Here is a 20,776-nt window from a genome sequence, read left to right on the forward strand (position 1 = left end):
TGTTCTGTGCAAGTGCGATAAATAGGTGCAACCCCCTGTTGGCCCTCCTTATCCCTCTACTCCAGTGTATAATGAAGAGATGAGCGGTCATCCCATTAGAAAGCTAATGTGTAACTTAATCATGAAAAGTGCCTGTAGAGTGTGAGACTGATTTGGTTGACCCACATTAAAGTGGGTCCCATAAACATGCCGTCTGAGGAACATGTGTGAAATTGTCAAAATGACAGTGAGGACTTGCCACCCATCTATGAATGGAAGAGAATAAAGATCAAAACTAAAACATATATAAATACAACGGTTTCTTGGTCAAAGGGATAGTTCACCCAATATGAGAATTCTTTCATTATTTATTCACTCTCATGTCATTTCATACCTGTACAACTTTTTCTGTGGAATAAAAAGGTGAAGTTAGGAGAATATCCCCTGAGCACTCTTTTCCATATAATGAAAGTGGCTAAAGGGTCTTTTAAAATGATTTAATATGCAGTGACAAGAAAATTGAGATTGATAAAATTTTCCACTGTGAGATATGGCTTCAATGATCACAATACAACAGCTGTTTTTGTATCTGTATTTTAATAGGACAATTATTTATTTCTATTTATTTATAGACACTGCACCAGACTAAACAACTTATCTGTATTTTTTCCCATAGCTTGTCAATAATTCATGTATTTTAATGTCCAAAAAACAAGCTGTAACAAATTCCAAAAAGACCGTCATCATCCTGGTAGTCATTTAAATGTACATTATATCACAAACAGGAAGTCATTTTTTAAAGTGAAAGAAAAAAAGGAAAGAAAAAAGAAAAACACGTGTTGTCTGGGCGATGATGAAACTCTTCGTGAGCACATGCACTCAGTCATTCCTGTTTCCCTCAAAACAGGAACAAAATTCTTCAAAGCCATAAAGTAAACAGTGAGACATCAAAATGTCTGTCCTTGACAAATTAGGAAAAACTAAGAAACTGCAATAAATTTCACTACACCGAAGAACGAATTTACAGCACAGGTGCACTAGCAACACTTTCTTTTATTTTTCAGCTATGTTTCTTTTTAAGTAGGCCTACTGTACAACTGAAATACATTTATTATATATAATCAACACCATTTGAGTTTTAAAAATATGCATTTGTGCGATTCTATACCCCCAGTATACCCTTTAATACAAAGCATATCTTTACAAAAAAGAATTTTGTTGCATAAGTCACATGGTAAAGCAAGAATGAGTGCAGGCATTGAGCAGGAGGGCAGTGGTGTGTGTGTGTGTCTCTGTGTGTGTACTCAGTGAGGCACATAAAGAGCCCCTCGGCATAATAAATTGCACTGACATCAGTGTAAAGAATATAATAAAAAATATCTTCTGACATTAAATGCTAATTCCAGACATCAAACGGCAGAGGAAAGATGATTAATTCATCTTTCGGGAGCAGATGGTTTTTGGGAATATATAACACTGAGTGGGTGTGGATGATCATGGTGGTAAAATAATCTGCAAAACAATCATCAGAATCAAAGTGGAAATTGTTTGTTATCACTAGATCACTATATATCCAAAACCTTTTCCACTAGTTGGTCTTGGGTGCATGTTAACCATTGATGCCCCGTTATATGTCACTATGTGTCTTTCCAATGGCATGTATATTTGCAGATTAAAGTACATCACTTGTGTAATGAGAAGGCAAAGAAATGATGAGGCTGTTCACGACAACATGCACAATATTGGAATTTTAACAAAGATAATAAATCAGCACATTGTTTTTTTTCACAGGTAACTCGCACAATTTGGATTATAAAATTGAATGGCTAGCATTTGAGCTCAAGTCCGCAAGCTTCCACTGTCAATGTGAGAAAGTCAGACAAAATATCCAGATTTTGAAATTCAAAAGGTGTTTCCTTTTCCGTTTAGCTTTGCTTTGTACTATTCAGAAAAGAATACGAAAATAAACAACATCCCATCAGTCCAGACAAGGAGTGAACACAACAGGGGTGGGAGAGAATGTGAGCAGAGGTTGTGTTAACCAAAATATGTCTGTGTTTACTGCATTTTAAAAATATTGAGTTTTTTGTGTGTTAACTATCCCTGACTTAAAGGGAGAGTTCACCCCAAAATTAAAAATCTCTTCATCCCATACAGTATGTGTATGACTTTCTTTCTCCTGCAGAACACAAACAAAGATTTTTAGAAGAATATCTCAGCTCTGTTGGTCCCTACAATGCAAGGGAATGGTGACCAGATGTTTGTATCTCCAAAAATCACATAATGGCCACATAAAAGTCCATAAGACTCCAGTGGTTAAATCCATGTGTTCAGAAGCTATATGATGGGTGGGGGTGAGAAACTGATCAATATTTAAGTCCTTTTTACTATAAATCTCCACTTTCACTTTCAAAATGTAGTGAAATTGAAGATTTATGGTAAAAATGACTTTTTTTGTGTCCAGTTAATTAGTTTTTAGTTTTGTCTAGTAAAAAATATTGATCAGTTTCTCACCCACACCCATCATAACACTTCTGAACACATGGATTTGACCACTTATGTGGCCTTTATATGTTTTTTGGAGATACAAACATCTGATCACCATTCCCTTGCATTGAAAGGACCAACAGAGCTGAGACATTCTTCTAAAAATCTTTGTTTGTGTTCAGCAGAAGTCAGTCATACACATACTGTATGGGATGGCATGAGGGCGACTAAATGATAAGAGAATTTAAATTTTTGGGTGAACTATAACTTTAAGAAACATTTCCACAATAAAGGATGCTAATAGGGATTAGAAGTGAAGAAAGATCAAAATAATGATTTAAAGCACCCCTGCAAGGGAGGATTTGGGGAGAAAAACTACAGATCCCAAGTGTAGTCCAATAGAATAATTGATGGGATATTGTTCATGAATTCAGGAGCCTAGATCACAAGACAGCAGTGTTTGTGCTCTTATTCACATTGTGAGAGCAGAAAAAGAAGCCACAACAGTGAATTCAGTAAGACTAAAAGAGCTCTTGCTACAAAAGTTCTTCTGTTATCAATTTTGATTTGAAAAAATACCAAGCATTACAAAATTTTATGGAATAGTGACATGGTAACTGAATGGTTCAGGGTTAAGCCAATCATTATTGCTCATGCCGAATTGAAAAAAGACTTACAAATGAAAAACATGCAAGAGATTAATCTTTATCATACACACACGCTCGCACAGAAAAGCATTCGAATGCACATCCTAGTAGAGCCCAGCTTTTCTTTGTAGAGTTTGAAGTATTGGTGTGTATGAAGCACTGTCTAAAACCAATACTATCCTACTGTAGAATCCTGCCCTGCTGGTACACTCCCTTTTCCTCGTAATTACCTCACCATCCCACCAAATTTAAGACAACAAATTCAAAGACACACAATATTCAAAAATTATAGGAGTAGTAACCACAATGGTAATTATTGTCATTGATTTCCTTTATGGGTTGAGTGAAAGCCTGTTGACCCAAGTGTTGATCAAATGACGTGATGGGCCTAGTAGTGGCTCTGACATCCCGGTACAGAGAAGCAGAGCTTTAGACAGGAGCTGATAAATAAAAAGGTCCAGCTACGGCCCATCCTGCTGCAATGCCTTCTTCAATACACAAGGGGCACTCTCAATCCCTCCTGTTCCAGTGTCCACTCATCAAATGAAATGGCTAATAGTCACTGTGGATGGTCTATAATGCCGACACCCTAACAATGTTGCTTTGTAAGAAGTTGGGTGAGCTGGCAGAGTCTCCTCCCTCGGGTGTGGTCACAGGCGGAGTCGGCATGCTGATGACTGCAGCAGTGATGTAGGAGGGCTCTTCCGAGTTAAGGGGTACCGTCTCTTCAAACTTGGCATTGAGACTGGATCGGCTGCATTGAAAGAGAAGGAAAGAAAGGAGGGTAAGAATGATATCCAGCTGATGAGCAAATTTCCACAGCTGTTGGTAGGAATCATGAGAGCGTCCCAGAGTATTCTGGCATGGTAGGAGTGCCACAACCGGAGCTTTACAGGATTCCAACAGCATGAATCACTATGGGAACAGTTCCACATGCCCACACTAATCTATGTGCAAGAACTCCACAGATTTACAAAGAATTGGAACGGCGTTCATTCATAAAGCTGTACACATTCCACGCCTGTGTGTGTTCATCTATATTCAATATTAATATTAAATATTAATAAATGGATATTCAATATTTAATTTTACACTTTATTTTTTCTAATTTATGAACACTTTCAGCTACCAATGAGAGTCCAGTTCTTTCATCTCCGTTCTACGCATTTTACTATTTTACCAGAATTCTGCAGATTTTACCTCAAAAATCAGTGCAGAAAACACTAAAACAGCCACAAATTTGGGCCTTCATATACCCTCTGTATTGATAACATGACAGTGGTACGTGTGTGCAGTAGTCTTTTACATACTTTACACTAGCCATTACAAACTATGCACTAAACACTGTATAAATAAATACTATACATACTATGACCTAGGCACTGTACCCTGCATACCATGTACTTAATATTTTGCATACTAAGTACTATGCCCTCCAAACTGCATAATGTGCACTCCATATTTTTGCATGCAGCATTATGCTTTAAACTTCATACTCTATACTATTTACATTGTAGAGTGCACTGCAGTCTACATACTATTAAAGGGGTCAAGTCATGCAGTTTTATTTTATTTTATTATTTCCTTGAGGTTCACTTATCATCTATAAACAAAAAACAGCCAGAATGTCATATAACATGACCTTTTCCACTCTGTCCCAGCCCTCTGTCTGAAACGCTTGGTTTCTGTGCTACTTCTCCTTTAAGACTTCAATATAAACGCCCACTGTTATGACTGGCTAACATCTTTGCAGAGCAAACGGCGCCTTCTATAACTAGTATGAAACTTTTTTTTTTAAGGAATAAAAACATGCAAGCGATTTACAAAATCCCCTAAAATCTCTCAATCCAGGCAATCATTGATCGCTATATGTCCCAATTTATGTGAAGCACACAATCAAACTAGTAAAGTTCTTCGACAAAGTCGGCACAATGTTGCTCCCCAATACTTATATTATCAGGCATAAAATGTATGGTGATACAATAATGCTTTATAAAGCTAAAAACAGTGAAAATAATCCAGATAAACTGTGGTTACGCCACTTCAATACAGGATTGTTCGCCGAGTGGGGAGACCCCGTTTCTCTGGTCAACTGAGGAAGGGGCCCAAATCAATAGTTTGCTGCTTAAATATGGGACAGTGAGCATCCCGATGCATTCTTTTGGGCCAAATTACTAGACGTCATGGCTAATACGGGACAGCTGGCAACCTTACTAGCATATAATTCACCACTGTCTTTCGTTGGACGCCACAAGTGCATTCTCTTAACATAATACAATAATTTCATTTTAAATCCATTTTCGTGAGCAATTTTGTATTTCTTATAATTGACCATGTAATAAGCACGATCCGCTTCACTTTGGAGTGCTGATCATGGTTTATTTTGAGATAAATAGGGCTGACTATATAATTCCTTACATATAAAACAAACACAGACAGATGAAACAGTAGTATTAAATTTGTTACTCACCGGGATTACTGTCGTGTCCAATATAGTTGGCACTGCTCCATCTTTCAATATAAGTTTCTTTGCAAAGTCTGAATCATAATAGTTCTCAAAAGAGTCCATAGAGAAGTGTGCCGAACAAACGTATAATCCCACATTGACGCATTCAGGAACTTTGTTTAAATACATTTAAGCCACTCACTCCTAATGTTGGGATCTTTCAGGAGTCTATGCAGAGATGCAGATTTTCCACAACCAGGAACACAACAACGTCTGGGGACCTTACTTGACATCTTAATCTTTTTGTTGGTTAAAAGCAAACTATAGTAATAATAGTGCCACCTTCAGTGTTGGAATACCTCAGCCACTCTCTCTTTATCAATTCTCTGTGATGATTACGTATGTTGTGAAGGTGGGGATATTCTAATGAACACCACACCAATTAATCGTTTTTTTTTCAGAGTGGAAACAATAAATGTTTGTTTTTGGTCTGAAAAGGAAGTTTTGAATTCTGGGTATTTTTTTTTGTACAATGACCTCTTATATGTCAAATTATAAAGGACAATTTTATTCCTTATGACATGACCCCTTTAAGTGTTAAAGGAATAGTTCATCCAAAAATTTTAATTCACTCATCTCAGATTATTTTCTTCAGCAGAACGCAAAGATTTTTAGAAGAAAAATATAAATGCAAGTGAATGGTGAAGCTTTGAAACTCCAAAAGGCACATAAAGGCAGCATAAAAACAATACATAAAACTCCAGTAGTTTAATCAATGTCTTCTGAAGCGATTCAATTGATTTTGGGTGAGAACAGCCCAAAATGTGTCTCCTTTTTCACTATAAATCTTGAAGTCTCCTTGACAAACATGTTTTAAGCTTGATTACACTTCCTAGCGCCATCTAGAGCTCTGCGCATACATCAAGCACTAGGAAGTGTAATCAAGCTTGAAATAGTGATCGTGCGATACGATCTGCAGAGACGATAGAGACTGCAATAGTAAGATGTACATTGAAAAAGGAGTTACATTTTGTAGCTTCAGAAGACATGGATTAAACCACTGATTATGGATTATGAGCTTAAACATTTGATCACCTTTTACTTTTATTGTATGCACAACAGACATCATATCTCCATGAAAATATCTTTGTTTGTGTTCCGTGGAAGAAAGTCATTGAGTTTGAGATGACATAAGGGTGAGTAAATGATGAGAGAATGATAATTTTTGGATTAACTATTCTTTAAAATAAATCTGACTCCAGTTAAAGGGATAATTCAACCAAAATGTTTAATTCTCTCATCATTTACTCACCCTCATGCCATCTTCTGCTGAACACAAACAAAGACTTTTAGAAGAATAATTTAGATCTGTAGGTCCATACAATGCAAGTGAATGTGGTCAGACCTTTGAATCCCCAAAAAGCATATAAAGGCAGCAAGTAATCCATAAGACTTCTGAAGATATGTATTTAACCACTGGAGTAATTTAGATTACTTTTTATGCTGCCTTTATGTGATGTTTGGAGCTTCGAAGGTCTGGCCACCATTCACTTGCTTTGTATGGACCTACAGAGCTGAGATTTGTGTTCAGCAGAAGAAAAAAGTCATACACATCTGGGATGGCATGAGGGTGAGTAAACGATGAGAGAATTTTCATTTTCGTGTTAACTATCCATTTTAAGTTGTTGCAAATATATAATCTTTAAATTGTTTAAAGGACAGTACTTTTGGAGAGTAGATGGAAAGCGTAAAGTTCAATATTCAGGGACCACTAAAGTTTAAAATTGTGAATGAGAGCCTCTGTGGTTTACCAGGAAGTGGGTGACCTATTTCAGAGGTTTAGAGCTAATTGTACAAAGGTCTAAACGTATATAGTATTAATTCACTATCTACTGTGATTTATGAGTGAATAAATGTTGGAATCACTATAGCATTCAAATCAATAATAAAAGGAAATATCGCTAAAACCTTTCGAGCAAGCAAAGTTATTTATTAAGTTACACAATTAAATATACAAACAGTAGAATGGAAAATGAATTGTATAGAGAATCGCATCAATAACAGTTGACACACTATTCTGATGGAGAGACCAAGTTAGACTGTCTCCCCGATCAGCTGTAAGTTTCCTTCTTATACCGTCTGAGCATTGTTACAACATCAAAGAAATGGCCATCACAGTGGAATGAAAATACTAAGACAATTGAAAGAAAACAGAGGCCACTAATAGAGAAAGAATCACATTAACATATCTCTGTGAAACCATGTTCGAGCAATAGTTCTTAAATTGTACTTTAGGATGCTTGGACATCTCCATTGAATGCATTACATTTATTTTCATATCACACGCTGTAAAATGAGATCTAATATGGCATCATAATGTGATAAAATACAGAAGTTATATAGAACTACGTATATATACTGTGGGAAGATCTGTCCAAATGTCGGTGGCTTGAGCAGATGTGCTCAGGAATACTTTCGCAGGCAGATTCACCTTGTGTCTGTCAGTTGGGGTGCTAAGGTGAGTTGTTCTCACAGTCTTCCATCGGCATACTAAAGAGTCTTTTGCACCAGTACAGATTTTTCTCACCCCTACCGTAATTATAATAGTGTTTGTTTGTGATTTTGTGCATACTGGTCTGGGGGTAGAGTTCCAGATCTCCTCCCTGTACGTGTTCATGTGTGTGTGTGTTTGTGTACCTGTTGCTCAGCGGTCTCTCTCTGATCTGGATGGTGCTGAGCTCCTGTATACTCCCCCTGCGACCGCCGGCCATGTTGGAATTGGGCACGTTAAAGCTCTTTTGTTTGTTTCTGCGCGAACAGCAGGAGGAGAGCCCGTGTGAAGAGGAGGACAGTGAGGAGGAGCGGGACATGGACGGCTTCACCATGGAAACCTCCATGCAGCTTGTTTCATAGGTCTGCTCGTCCACAAATTCATGGTTCTGAGAAAGATAAACAGGACGTATTTATCACTTTATTATGATTTGGCATCATTTTTGTGACCTGAATGAAATAATAAAGGTTTGATTTTGGAACTCATTTACTCTACTTACTGTAGGATGTCAAGAGCAGTACTTGACATCCTACAAGAGCAACACCTTGTCCTAACTAGGCACACATGTAAAGTTTAGAGTCTAGTAATTTTTTAAAGGGCACCTATTATGGAATTTTGAAAATTACCTTTCATGTAGTGTGTAACATAGATTTAAGTGAACAAAAACATCCTGCAAAGTTTTATATATGAAAGTTCACCATAAAAAAAGTTATTGTCGCTCAAAAGTAGGAGTCGACTCTGAGTCAATTTAATGAATCAATTTTCCAATGAGTCATTTTCCTTTTCGTTGTGACGTCAAGACGAAAAATTATCAAATTGGCCGCGCCCACTCATTGCGCGCGCAGACACCAGGGAAAACTTGAAAACATCATGTCGACAACAAGACGCTGTGTTCTGAAGTGCGTATCAAAAGCGACCTTTTTTCACTGCCCAGGGACGAGCATGTGAAGAATCAGTGACTAGAGTTTATATTTACAACTATACCACACAAGTATAGCCCGAACCTTGTGCTGTGTTCAGCGTCATTTTAATGACGATTGCTTTACTGAACATGAATGCTTTCAAGTGTGGATTCATGAGCCGGTTGATACTGAAGGAAGGTTCAGTACCAAGTTTATTTGGATCAGCTTCCTCCTCCGAATCACAACCTGTAAGTATTATTAATAATTGTTGCTTTTATGTGTTTTTTAGCATGCTTAATAAGTATTTGTGTGTGTTGTGTACGTTACGCTCAGCGCAGCTTCTAGGTCTCCAATGTCAATTTTTTTGAAATATGTGAAATGTTTGTCGATGTTATTGGAGTTGTCATAAAGAATAGAGCAATAACTTGTAGTAATGCAGTGCTTTATCAATATGTTTATGTGTTGGGCTAACGCAAACAATAACTGATTGGGTGTTTACCACCGAACTTTGGGCTATGATCGCTAACATAAATCAACTCAAATTCCTTCTCTGATTTAGATTTTTTTTACTACAAAGCGGTGATGGGTGTTCCGTTTCCGACAATCTCTGCACAGAGTATACCAATCACAACTGACTGGGTCATCTGGCCAAAGGAGGGGTTTGGAAAAAATTAGTCGTTGGACGAATCATTTGGGAGTCGGTGAGCAAATCAGGTAAACATAAATGCATTTATAAGACAACAAAAGTGTTTTTTGTCATTGTATGCGTGTAAAACTGTTGTTGGGGACTCCCAAAACAATATTAGGAACATTTAAAATGCCATAATAGGTGCCCTTTAAAGAATCCCTGGGAATCAAACCCATGACTTCGGCATTGCTAGTGTAATGGGAGCCAGCTGGTATGTGATAGCTGTATTTTATATGTAAACTTCACTCCTCTAGCCTCAAGAGGCGCACTAGTGACTGAGACTAGATGCTGTAGCCTTTAGCCTCCTTATTAGCGTGTCCACCTCACTTTATGGCAATCAGCAGCAGATCGAGCAGGACCAGTTAAAATGGTGCCGTGACCCGGATTGGGGGTGTGGTTTAGGGGGTTGAGTGTAACGGGAGCCAGCTGGTACGTGATAGCTGTGCGGTATGTGTTAACCTCACTCCCCTATCCTCAAGAGGCTCAGTAGCGAATGACGTTAGAGGCTGTAGCCTTTAGCCTCCTTGTTAGCCCACCTGCCTCCCATTCCAGCTTACACCAGTTTGAATCCCGCTCGGAGTGGGTCAAACAGGACCGGTTACACTAGCACCCTACACTACCAGTTAAGCTACATGAAAACATGATTACAGAGGAAGTCAGCTTGTTGTTTGCGAGAGTTCCAGTACCCTAGGATTGGCCACACTACGCCAACTCACTGACAAGCGGCACCTCCTATCAGATTTTTTCATCTGCTCCAGCAAGTTTACCTTTCCTTGCGGCATGACCGAAAGCGCATTGCGTCAGTAGAATAGGATGCGTTGAAATCAGGTAAATGCATTTGCATAATCAGTGAAGAGCACGACTCGGAGGTTGCATTTCTTTCTTTAACATTTAACATTAAATTTTTAATCCACTGATGGTTAGGTTTAGGGTTTGGGTTGGGGGGTACAGTTTATAAAATCTGCATTATCACTGTATTTTTTTGGCCACTTGGGGAATTTCATTTATTTATTTATTTTTTTACTTTGCCTGTATTATGCTCTCTTATGCTATCATAGTTTCAATTACATTCTATTCTATCAATTACATGTGAGCCGTTTGTCTCTAAAACAAATATCATATAGGCTTTCAATAACGTGAACCAGCCTAAACAAAGATCAAAGGCAAAAATTCACTGTAGCTTTGCCTGTGTCCCAAACAGTCCTGTATCCTTAGCAGGATACTGGGAATTACCATGAGTGTCTAGTACCCTATGAAAGCCACTGTCAGTTTTTTCTCTCAGAGTATGACAGTAGTCAATTTCATAACTGTATCTGACTAATGAATTCACTTGAGAAATATTTTATTTATTTGTGGCAGTCCCAAAAGCACTGAGTTGCAGAAGCAGTCCACTACTGCTAGCTTTGCAAATGTTGAATAAATTGAAGCCTTTACTCGAGACTCTGTGGTGACAGGATAATTTTATAAGGTAGTAAATAAAAACAGCTGAGAAAAATAAAACTAGAAGACAGTGATACAATTTTAATTAGTGTTAAATGTTTTAGGCTTTGGTTCTGTGAAAATGAAAAGCCACATCAGATCTGCCTTGCCATTTTCATGGTATGTGTCTTGTTTGTTGCTAATGCTAATGCTAAATCCCAAACATAATATCAATTTAAATGTAGGCTACCTGTATTTATCCTTAAGGCAAAAACATACTCTACCCAAGCATCTATGTGAGACCAGTGTGAACTGTCCACTCTTAAGGTGAATTTTCTCTTTCAACTCAAGTAAGTTAAAGTAAATATATTTATAGCAACTTACCTGAATAATAACACATCCAGTTTAATGGCACAGACGTTTGATGGTTAGTCTATCATCCCCTTGTGTATTGAGATTTGCCACAGTAACGCAAGAACTCATGTTAAGCATGTTCATCCAGACTGCATGTTGGCAATACGATGGCCAAGCGCTCACATCTGCATTCAAGTACTTGTGTAGAGTATGTTTCGTCCTGAAAACTGTGATGTAGCACCGTAAAATGAGTAGAAGGCCCTCATAATGTTTCTCACAGAGGTGCTTAGTGACCTTTTCTCAGGACACATTATAGCCTATCAAAATGAACCAAAATTAAATAACTTTGAAGAGAAAACAGCTTCCAATTATTGTACTGGCTTCTTCCAGAATAAACAAACATGTCAAATGGAGGATATTGTAGGAAGATAGAGTGAAGAATGTACCATATGATGAAATGGACCCAAACCCTGAGGTTCTTACCGTGGTTTTTTCCAAGCAGTGCAGCAGATGGTGATGCTGGGTCTCAAAAGTGGGGTTAGTCTTGCATACCAGAGCTTGTCCTGCCTGTTTTGATGCCTTATAGGAGATACAGAAAAGACTGAAAGCTTATCAACCAATCAAAGGACCAATCAAAGAGATAAAAGGCAAGAAGATTGACAGCAAAGCTTGAGTTCTCACAATGATCCGGCAACATTCAGACAATGTTGGAGAATTTTTGAGTCATTGTGAAAACGGTAGGCTCTTGGTCATTAATCTGTCATATTCTAGTAACATCACAAACATGACGGATAGCTCTCAGTTGAAACACAGCAGACAACAGGTGCAAAGAATATTCAGACTGTAAAAATGTCTATAAAATGTGTACCTTAGAAAAGGCTCAAATAGCAAGAGACAGTGCCTCAGCACTAAAAATTGTTCTGAATATAAAAAAAAGTAAGCATCTGCTGTATTTGAACCAAAAGGGCCACCGTACCCATTTCAAACTCTCTGGTCCCTTAGAGCAGAACTCAATGTGACGCAGTCCACTATGGCACCGTTTACTAAGTGCCATGAAGGGTCACAATACCCCCCTACAGACACCCATTAAACACGCCCCTGTGGTCTCTGCATCACATCAACCCTGCCCTCCATTAAGATGCTGGCCAATCAACGACATGCAGTTCAGACAATCTCATTCCTCCATGGGATGCGTTCTGATGATGTCATGAAGAGAGAAAGAGCACAGGCCAATTTGGACAGCCGTGAATAAATCACTCAAAAATGCATGTTAAAAAATGCATGGAGCACAGGTAAGTAGTCGAAAAAGCAGTTAAAACAACAAGTAGACAAGGTAAACAATAGAAAAACCCAAAAGAAAGTAGTTGAAGGATGGAGCAAAGGGTTGGGGGCCCCGTTGGGACTGGAGCGGATGGGCGTGGCCCCCGCAAGGCCAAGCCACATGCTTTGCACTGTCATTGGACAAGAGGTCACAAGTTTTTTAATCTCATGACCAGCCACCAGGAAGAGGTGCGAGTGCACCTGGTCTAGGTGTTAGAGAGAGCGAGACAGTGACAGATAAAGAGATAAAGAGAGAGATAGCGGTTAGAGATACAACACGAAAGCATTTGAATGGGACAGCCCTGCTGGACCCCGGCCCCCTGACAAAGAGGTGAAAGATCAGGGGGAAGAGGGCTCCACATGCACCAGCCGCAGCCCATCATGTCACGTTCCATTAAGAGAGACCCCGGCGACTTGGTTTCCACGGTTACCTCCTCCTCCGTGTCCGCCAGCATCCCATTGCGTTTGTAATGCAAATAAGCGTTAGCACCACCGCTCTTCGCCGCATGAATTCTAGCAAGCCTGGTTTTCTGTTCAGTGGATAAACACATGAGCGTTCAGCCTAACACTTTCACCTCTCATGAAGTGTGTGTATGTGTGTGTGATTGAGGTTGCATGCTTACGTTCAACATGAAGAATGGAAATGTGTAATTTTCTGTACTGCAAAAAATATTTTCTTATTCAGCATTTTGTCTTGTTTTACTGTAAAAATATCAAAACATCATTTAAACAAGATAACAAAATGTTAAATAACTGTTTAAAATAATAATAGTAAAATGGCATGAAATAATAAGTAGAGATGCACCAATGTATGCCCAAAAATAGGCATCGACCGATAAAAGCAGTTAGTTAAAAAATACCAATGATCAGGGCCAATTATTTCCTGTCAAAAGCGGCCAGAAAAACATGTCCTTATGTGAAATTACATTGGGTGACAATGACAACAGAGGTTTTCATTTGTGAGCTTTGCACTGCTAGAATTTCAATTTTGTATATTGGTGCATCTGTAATAATAACACTTGTTTTCAAAGAATATATATTGGATTAAGTTTAGTTTTCATACTCTATTTTTTTATTCTAACCATAGATCTAACAAAATGTAAAGGGGTTTATGCTCAAAACAAGAAAAACAAAATGCTAATGGAGAAAGAAAAATAATCTGAATACAAGACATGAAAAAACAAGTCTTACATCTTTCAAAATGTAGCTTCTTGTGTAAATGTATCTTGTTTTAAGGATATATATATATATATATAGATAGATAGATATATAATGTATATTATATATTTGTTTTTTAATGGAAAATAAGACGAAAATACTGATTAAGAATTTTTTTTTTTGCAGTGTATGTGGATTTCTTGGACATTTGGACATTCGTTGTCCCCCTTTTCTTCCACCTTCATTCATTTCTCTCTCATTTCCCTCTCCCTGTTTTACTCTCAATCTTTCTTTCTCTGGATAATTATAAAAACAGACTGTTGTTTTTGGGGGGAATTTGGTGTACTGTTTATCTACGTGTGTGTGTGTGTGTGTGCTCATATTGGGAATGGAATATCTAAACTGCTTTTGTCTCCCATGGGTTGACCAGTCTCAAACAGCTAAATTAAGAGAAGACGTAGCTCTAAAGAGTTAGGATGTGATGTCAGTACTCTATATCTACTGTACTTATTCTGATCATCCTCTTGAGAACAGCTTACATAAACAAAAGCATCTGGTCTTTCTGTACTTGGTTTCACGGGCCACGTACCCACTACATACGAGTATCACTCCTATTCAGAATGCTTAGTACTGTCCATGAAAAACGCTGCCCATGAAAAATCTCTATTACAGTAATTCGAATCTATTATGAATCATTATTAATAATAAGAAATGCAGAAAACTATCTGGACACATAACAAAAATGTTTGAGGGAAATGTAAACATACATTTTGAGGGAAAGTTTTTATAAAATGTGTTTGTGTTTTCTTAAGGCACAACATAATGTTTTTAATTCATTTTTATTTAATTTTTGGGGGGATATATGTCCTAGATTCACCCATAATAAAAACACGGAAACTAAGTAAATGGCAGTTTACCAAAAACGGACAAACATTTGAATGTCTGCCACCAAACAGTTGAAACTGTTGGCAATGTGTCCATTTTTATTTATTTATTTTGATTCCATACATACACATGGAACACTGATTTAAAGGGATAGTTCACCAAAAAATTTTAATTCTCCCTCAAGCCATACCAGATGTGAATGACTTTCTGCATAAAACAAATTAAGATTTTAAGAAGGATATCTCAGCTCTGTAGGTCCATACAATGCAAGTAAATGGTGGCCAGAATTTTGAATCTTCAAAAATCACATAAAGACAGCATAAAAGTAATCAATGTGATTCCAGCGGTTAAATCCATGTCTTCGGATATGCTATGATAGGTGTGGGTGAGAAACAGATCAATAGTTAAGTCCCTTTTTTTCTTTAAATCTCCACCTTTGACCTGCCCTGACCAGTAGTTGGCGGTATGTACAATGAATATGAATTGCCAAAAACAAAAGAAGAATGTAAAAGTGAAAGTGGAGGTTTGTGGTAAAAAAAGAACATAAATATTGACCTGTTTCTCACCCCAATTAATTATATTGCTCCTGAAGTTGTGGATTGAACCACTGGAGTCTTATGGGTTACTTTTGTTTCCTTTGTCATTCTTTGAGATTTAAAGGTCTGGCCACCATTAACTTGCATTGAGAGGACCCACAGACAAAAATCTTTATTTGTGTTCAGCAGAAGAAAAATAAGACACATCTGGGATGGCATGAGGGTGAGTAAATAATAAGAGAATACAAATTTTGGGTGAACTATCCCTTTAAGTGAATTAATTCCAGTATGTGTTTGTCACTTCCATAACTTTGCAATGTGTACATGGCCATTTTGTCTCCCCTTTTTCATTTATTTCTTCCTTAAAGGGATAGCTCACCCAAAAATAAAAAGTCTTTATGGAAAATATGCTACGCAGGATGTTAGCCTCAGCCACTATTCACATTTGATGCAACTTTATTCCATACAATGAAAGTGAATGGGGACAGAATCGTTTAAGCCAAACATCTCCTTTTGTTTTCCACAGACAAAAATAAGTCATACAGGTTTGGAACAAAATGAGGATGAGTAAAGCATGACAGAATTTTCCTTTTTGGGTAAACTATCCCTTTAAAATATTTGTTTGCCTGTCTCTCCTTTCTGTCTGTTTTCTTTTCAGTCTGTGTTGAAGTACGAGATGATCTAGGCATGCACTAGAAATGATCGTTCCATAGAGACCTGCAGTTAACATACCACAGAGACATACACACACACAGCACACATCACACAGCGTGCAGACATCTGGGTCACAAGCATATTGTGCCAAGTTGTACTAAACACTATCCCAGCATCATTTTCTGTGTTTGTGTTCATGTCATGGGCTAATCTCTTTGCCACACTCAGACCTGTCCGAATTTCAAAAGAACATCTATATTTGACACCAGCTCCTTAGAACTTTGTGTGATCAGAGGCTGTAGACCCGGGCAAGGGGTTGGGGTGGTTGGTTTAGGGTACCTTTTGAGCACGCCGCTTCTCTGCACGTTGACTCTGATGGTAGATCCGACTGAAATTGGACACAATGACGGGCACAGGAAGAGCAATCACCAGTACTCCACTCAGAGAACAAACTGAGCCAAAGATCTTTCCCATGATGGTCTTAGGAACCATGTCTCCATATCTGAAACACAAACGGACAGAGTCAGTGGGTTGCGTGACATATCCTCACCCTCAAAAATCATAAACCAAACTATGCAAGGCAAAAAATGACAAAGATTACAATAAAAAAAGGTTTACTTGCTGCAAGGATAAATGTGGAGTATTTAGATTGACCCCACGTTTGTTTACAAAAAAACATTTACAATAGAAGTGAATGGGATCTGGTAAAAATATATCTGTTCTACATGATTTTAGTGTGATACAGTTGATTACAAGGTTATATCATTCTGACAATGAAATTGCAATACTGGATAGAACGTCACACATATAAGGTTAGCAAGTGATTTTATAACACAAAAATCATGTTAACATGTATAATGCTCAGGTTCTGTGGCTCTACTTTAGAAACTTGATAGCAAACTTAGTTGAGATTGAGAACCACAATCATAAAGGACAAAGTTTGATTTCCACAAGGCCATTTTTCAATATCACAATTCTTCATGTTTTCCAAGCTTTGGTCGATTTCCTTTGTCAGATGATTCCACTAGGAGGCACTAGTGAACCATACAGCACCCAACAAGCGCTCACTCTACAATGTAGTGTAAAAGCTTCTTTCTTTTCTTTTTTTTTTTCTTCCCCCCCCATACAACATAACAGCATCCTATAATGGAGTATACATGATATGAACATGTCGCCTTGGTAACACAAGATTGTCATGATTTTATTCTCGTTCAAGCAAACATGCAACAAGCCCTTTTGTCATACCACATCTTCTTTGTCTTTTTAAAACATGCTAATGAATCACAGCCCATTTCTGTCACAATCTGGCAATGTCCCAGGTTTCATAATCGAAACCAAATCAACACTGTTCTGCTTCATATCAATTCATCAACAGTTGTTTAACAGGTCTTACATGAATATCTTGATGGTAAAATTTACAATTTTCACTTAATGTACTATGGTATTATAAGTTGCACTTAAAAAAAAGGTAATATGGTAATACCATGTTTTTAAGCATGCACCATGATAATACCATGTTTCTTGGGACATGAACCAGGATCATAGCATTTTTTTTTTGTGGCATGCACCATGGTAATACCATGTTTTTTGGGCATGTACCATGATAATGCCATGTTTTTGTATCATGTTAATTCTATGCTTTCTTTTAGACATGTACCATGGTAATACTAAGTTTTTTGGATGTGTACCATGATAATACAATTTTATTTTGCACTTGTACCATAGTAAAACTGTGTTTTTGGATGTGCCATGATAATAAACATTTTTGTGGAATTGTACCATGGTAATACCGTGTTTTTGGACATTTACCATAACAATACCATGCTTTTGGGAATGCACCATAATTACACTATGTTTTTGAAAATTAATTTGGAAAGTAAATTAAATGCCCCAAATTGATTTTTTTTAGTGGGGGGTGAGATGAGATTTGATATTTTGTTATTTAGTGCAATGACATACAGACACTTTTAAGTGTTGCGTAAGTGTCCAAATACATATTGGGGCCACTGTGTGCTGATTTAAAGAAGAAAAAAAAAAACATGAATGAAAAACTTTCAAATACATTGTGTATTTCGGAAAGCTGAGAGTATAACGTGTCTTTAACAGCGCTGAGGGGCTTTGTGCTCTAACTGCAGTTCTAATTGAATTATGGCGATGAGTATAGGAGCTCAAGGGGCCCAAAGACTGTGCCATAATTACGGATGACACAGAGTTGACTTCTCCAATTAAACGGCTGTAATTAACAATGTCAGAGAGAAAGAGAGAGAGAGTGAGAGAGATGAAGAGAGAGACAGCAAGACATGCAAAGAGTTAAAATGCTCTCATTTCCAGCATTGTACTGTGGTTGACACTATCGATGTCATTGACCCAGTCATTCCGAGCGCTGAAAAATATCCATATTAATGGTCTTATGAGCTATGATGGCATTCACAACTGATCAATAGAGAGCTTTGTGATCCCCTGGACCGACAGACAATAGACTCATTATAAGGGACCAATAAAGTCCCTTGTAGGCAATTATCCTCATAATTAGATTTGTGTACATGATGAATATGTTGGCCGGTAGCTGCTAATCCAAATCCACACACTGAGGCATGCTATTATCTGCAATGTGTGTGTATTGTCTCGAGCGTTGCATTCAAATACTCCACGCCCCTACTGACTGTAATAAAAGCCATTGACCTTGCTCTGAGTCAGCCAGGTGTGTGTGTGTTTGTATGAAGTGAACTAGAGGGGACAGCAAATACTCTAATTTGCTCTCTGCGTTTGTCATTTTCTTGCTGCTCGCTGTCCAGTTCAGTTACATATGACAGCATCACTATTAACCCAGCTGACCCACACTGGCCTCACATACACGTTTGCTTTTCTATCCTTATGGGGACTCTCCATTGATAGATAGATAGATAGATAGATAGATAGATATCTATCTATCTATCTATCTATCTATCTATCTATCTATCTATCTATCTATCTATCTATCTATCTATCTATCTATCTATCTGCCTTCTGTCAGTCAGTCCATCTATCCGTGTCTGTCCATCCGTCCGTCCGTCCGTCCATCCGTCTGTCTAGCTAGCTATCTAGCTACTGAAATGTCTAACTTTTAACCTTTAAAACTAGTTTAACCTTCCAGACAAGGCTTAGTCAAGCCCATATCAAAGTTTGTTTTGACAAACTTTACCTATCTATTACTGTTCTGCTTTAACTTTTCTGCAATTGACAGAAGCTATTCAAGCATTCAAGCTATATTGGGAATTGAACCTGTGACCTTGGTTTTGCTAGCTCCATGAGCTAGCAGCTGAGCTTGTGGAAGATGATATACAATACATTCAAGTATGCACATCTTAAGCTAATATGAAAGTAAGTACAGAATTCTAATATCACATGACATGAATATGACATGATATAAGATGAATATGCATATGTATATACAGGGTGTTTCAATATGATGGCTGAACACAAGCCATACAGTCTACCTGCTGAAAAACTTGATGTAAGAGGAAACAACCTACATGGAGACACAGAGTGGATTTATCACTTCCTCAGCAAGACACTTTGAGAGCATCTTAACAGCTACAATGTCTGAAAGTAAACAGCTGTAAAAGCATGCATACCCAAACACACGCCTTCACACTTTCCTGCAGATTACAGGGGATATACGATTTCCAATGAAACACACAGAGAGGATGAAAGAGAGATGGATAAATATTATCAGAGAAGGGCAGAACATTAAAATACTATAGTACTCAAAGAAAACAGGAAAGCACTCCCTATATACTGTATAGAAATGTGAAATGTAAAATGAACCAAGAAGGGAGTATGGAGAGATACAGGCAGAGATTTAAAAATGGTAAGCTCTGATTAAATAACTACTGCTTCATGAAGCTCTGGGCTGAATTATTAGAATATTGAAAGACAATTTAATGACATTACTGTTCCATTCAAATAAGTCTGCATGGGCTCCAACACACCGCAATGGAATGAAACACAATTGAACTGTTCTTTTTGATTGTTTAAAGCTCAGACTTCAATTTTTAGGTAACAGTATTTCTTCGAATATACAGTATAATACACATATTCTTACATAGTCTAAGGAGGCAATACATGTAAACATCTTCTGCAGTACATGTGACTGGTGCTTGCTTGCCAAAATGAAATTGTGTTGTGGGGTGTTGCAAGGTCATTTCTAAGGTGTATGGAGGGGTTTTCAGAGCATTTGTATGCAGTTTCTTCGTTTTTTTTGGATGGTTGCAAGGGTGTCCTGGGCAGTTGCTTACTGGCCAAAGCTATCCCAAGCTATGGCCTAGTTCCTGTCAGTGAAGTTTGTAAAAAAAAATTGTTCCGTTTAATCATCCACCGGGCAAAAATCAAAAGTCTGATCACATAGAAAAGTAATTTCACACTACTCCTTGACAAGCTGTACAATTTTGAGGTATCATTCATGTTTGTATAACAAACAGTGCAGGATAAGTAATGCATTCAAGTTTAATAGTTATGGTAAGTGGTTTGTTCAAATCCCTAAATGCATGTATAAGCAATAGCAATTGTGAAGCTTGTCCTGCGGTGTGCAATGGAAGTGTGAGATTCTATTTAAGCACTACATTTCCCCCTCTAGACCTAATTACGGAAATAAATGAAGATTTGGAGCAATAGAGGAAGGTAAAAAGTGAACTAAACATCTGTTTACATACATTTACATACATACTGATTAGAAAGATTACAAATATGACCCTCCCAAACTTGTAAATGA

At 37.7% G+C, this 20,776-nt stretch overlaps 1 protein-coding gene across 3 annotated transcripts in view; it reads right to left on the bottom strand.

Moving 5' to 3' along the window:
• Positions 1-2,251: 2,251 nt before the first annotated feature.
• Positions 2,252-20,776, bottom strand: part of LOC127637553 (potassium voltage-gated channel subfamily D member 2-like) — a 175,278-nt gene continuing 156,753 nt past the window's right edge. Inside the window, exons 3-7 of one of the 3 annotated variants that reach the window (XM_052118659.1) lie at positions 16,366-16,528; positions 13,225-13,323; positions 11,957-12,052; positions 8,257-8,498; positions 2,252-3,867 (exon numbers count right to left, since the gene is read on the bottom strand). In XM_052118659.1, coding sequence (XP_051974619.1) covers positions 3,687-3,867; positions 8,257-8,498; positions 11,957-12,052; positions 13,225-13,323; positions 16,366-16,528 — 781 coding nt within the window. In that variant the 3' untranslated portion in view covers positions 2,252-3,686. Of the gene's footprint in view, positions 3,868-7,534; positions 8,499-11,956; positions 12,053-13,224; positions 13,324-16,365; positions 16,529-20,776 lie in introns of those variants that run through there. The other 2 variants (XM_052118660.1, XM_052118658.1) reach the window with 2 other exon arrangements.

This window comes from Xyrauchen texanus, chromosome 45, assembly GCF_025860055.1.
Source record: "Xyrauchen texanus isolate HMW12.3.18 chromosome 45, RBS_HiC_50CHRs, whole genome shotgun sequence".
Classification (NCBI taxonomy): domain Eukaryota; kingdom Metazoa; phylum Chordata; class Actinopteri; order Cypriniformes; family Catostomidae; genus Xyrauchen; species Xyrauchen texanus.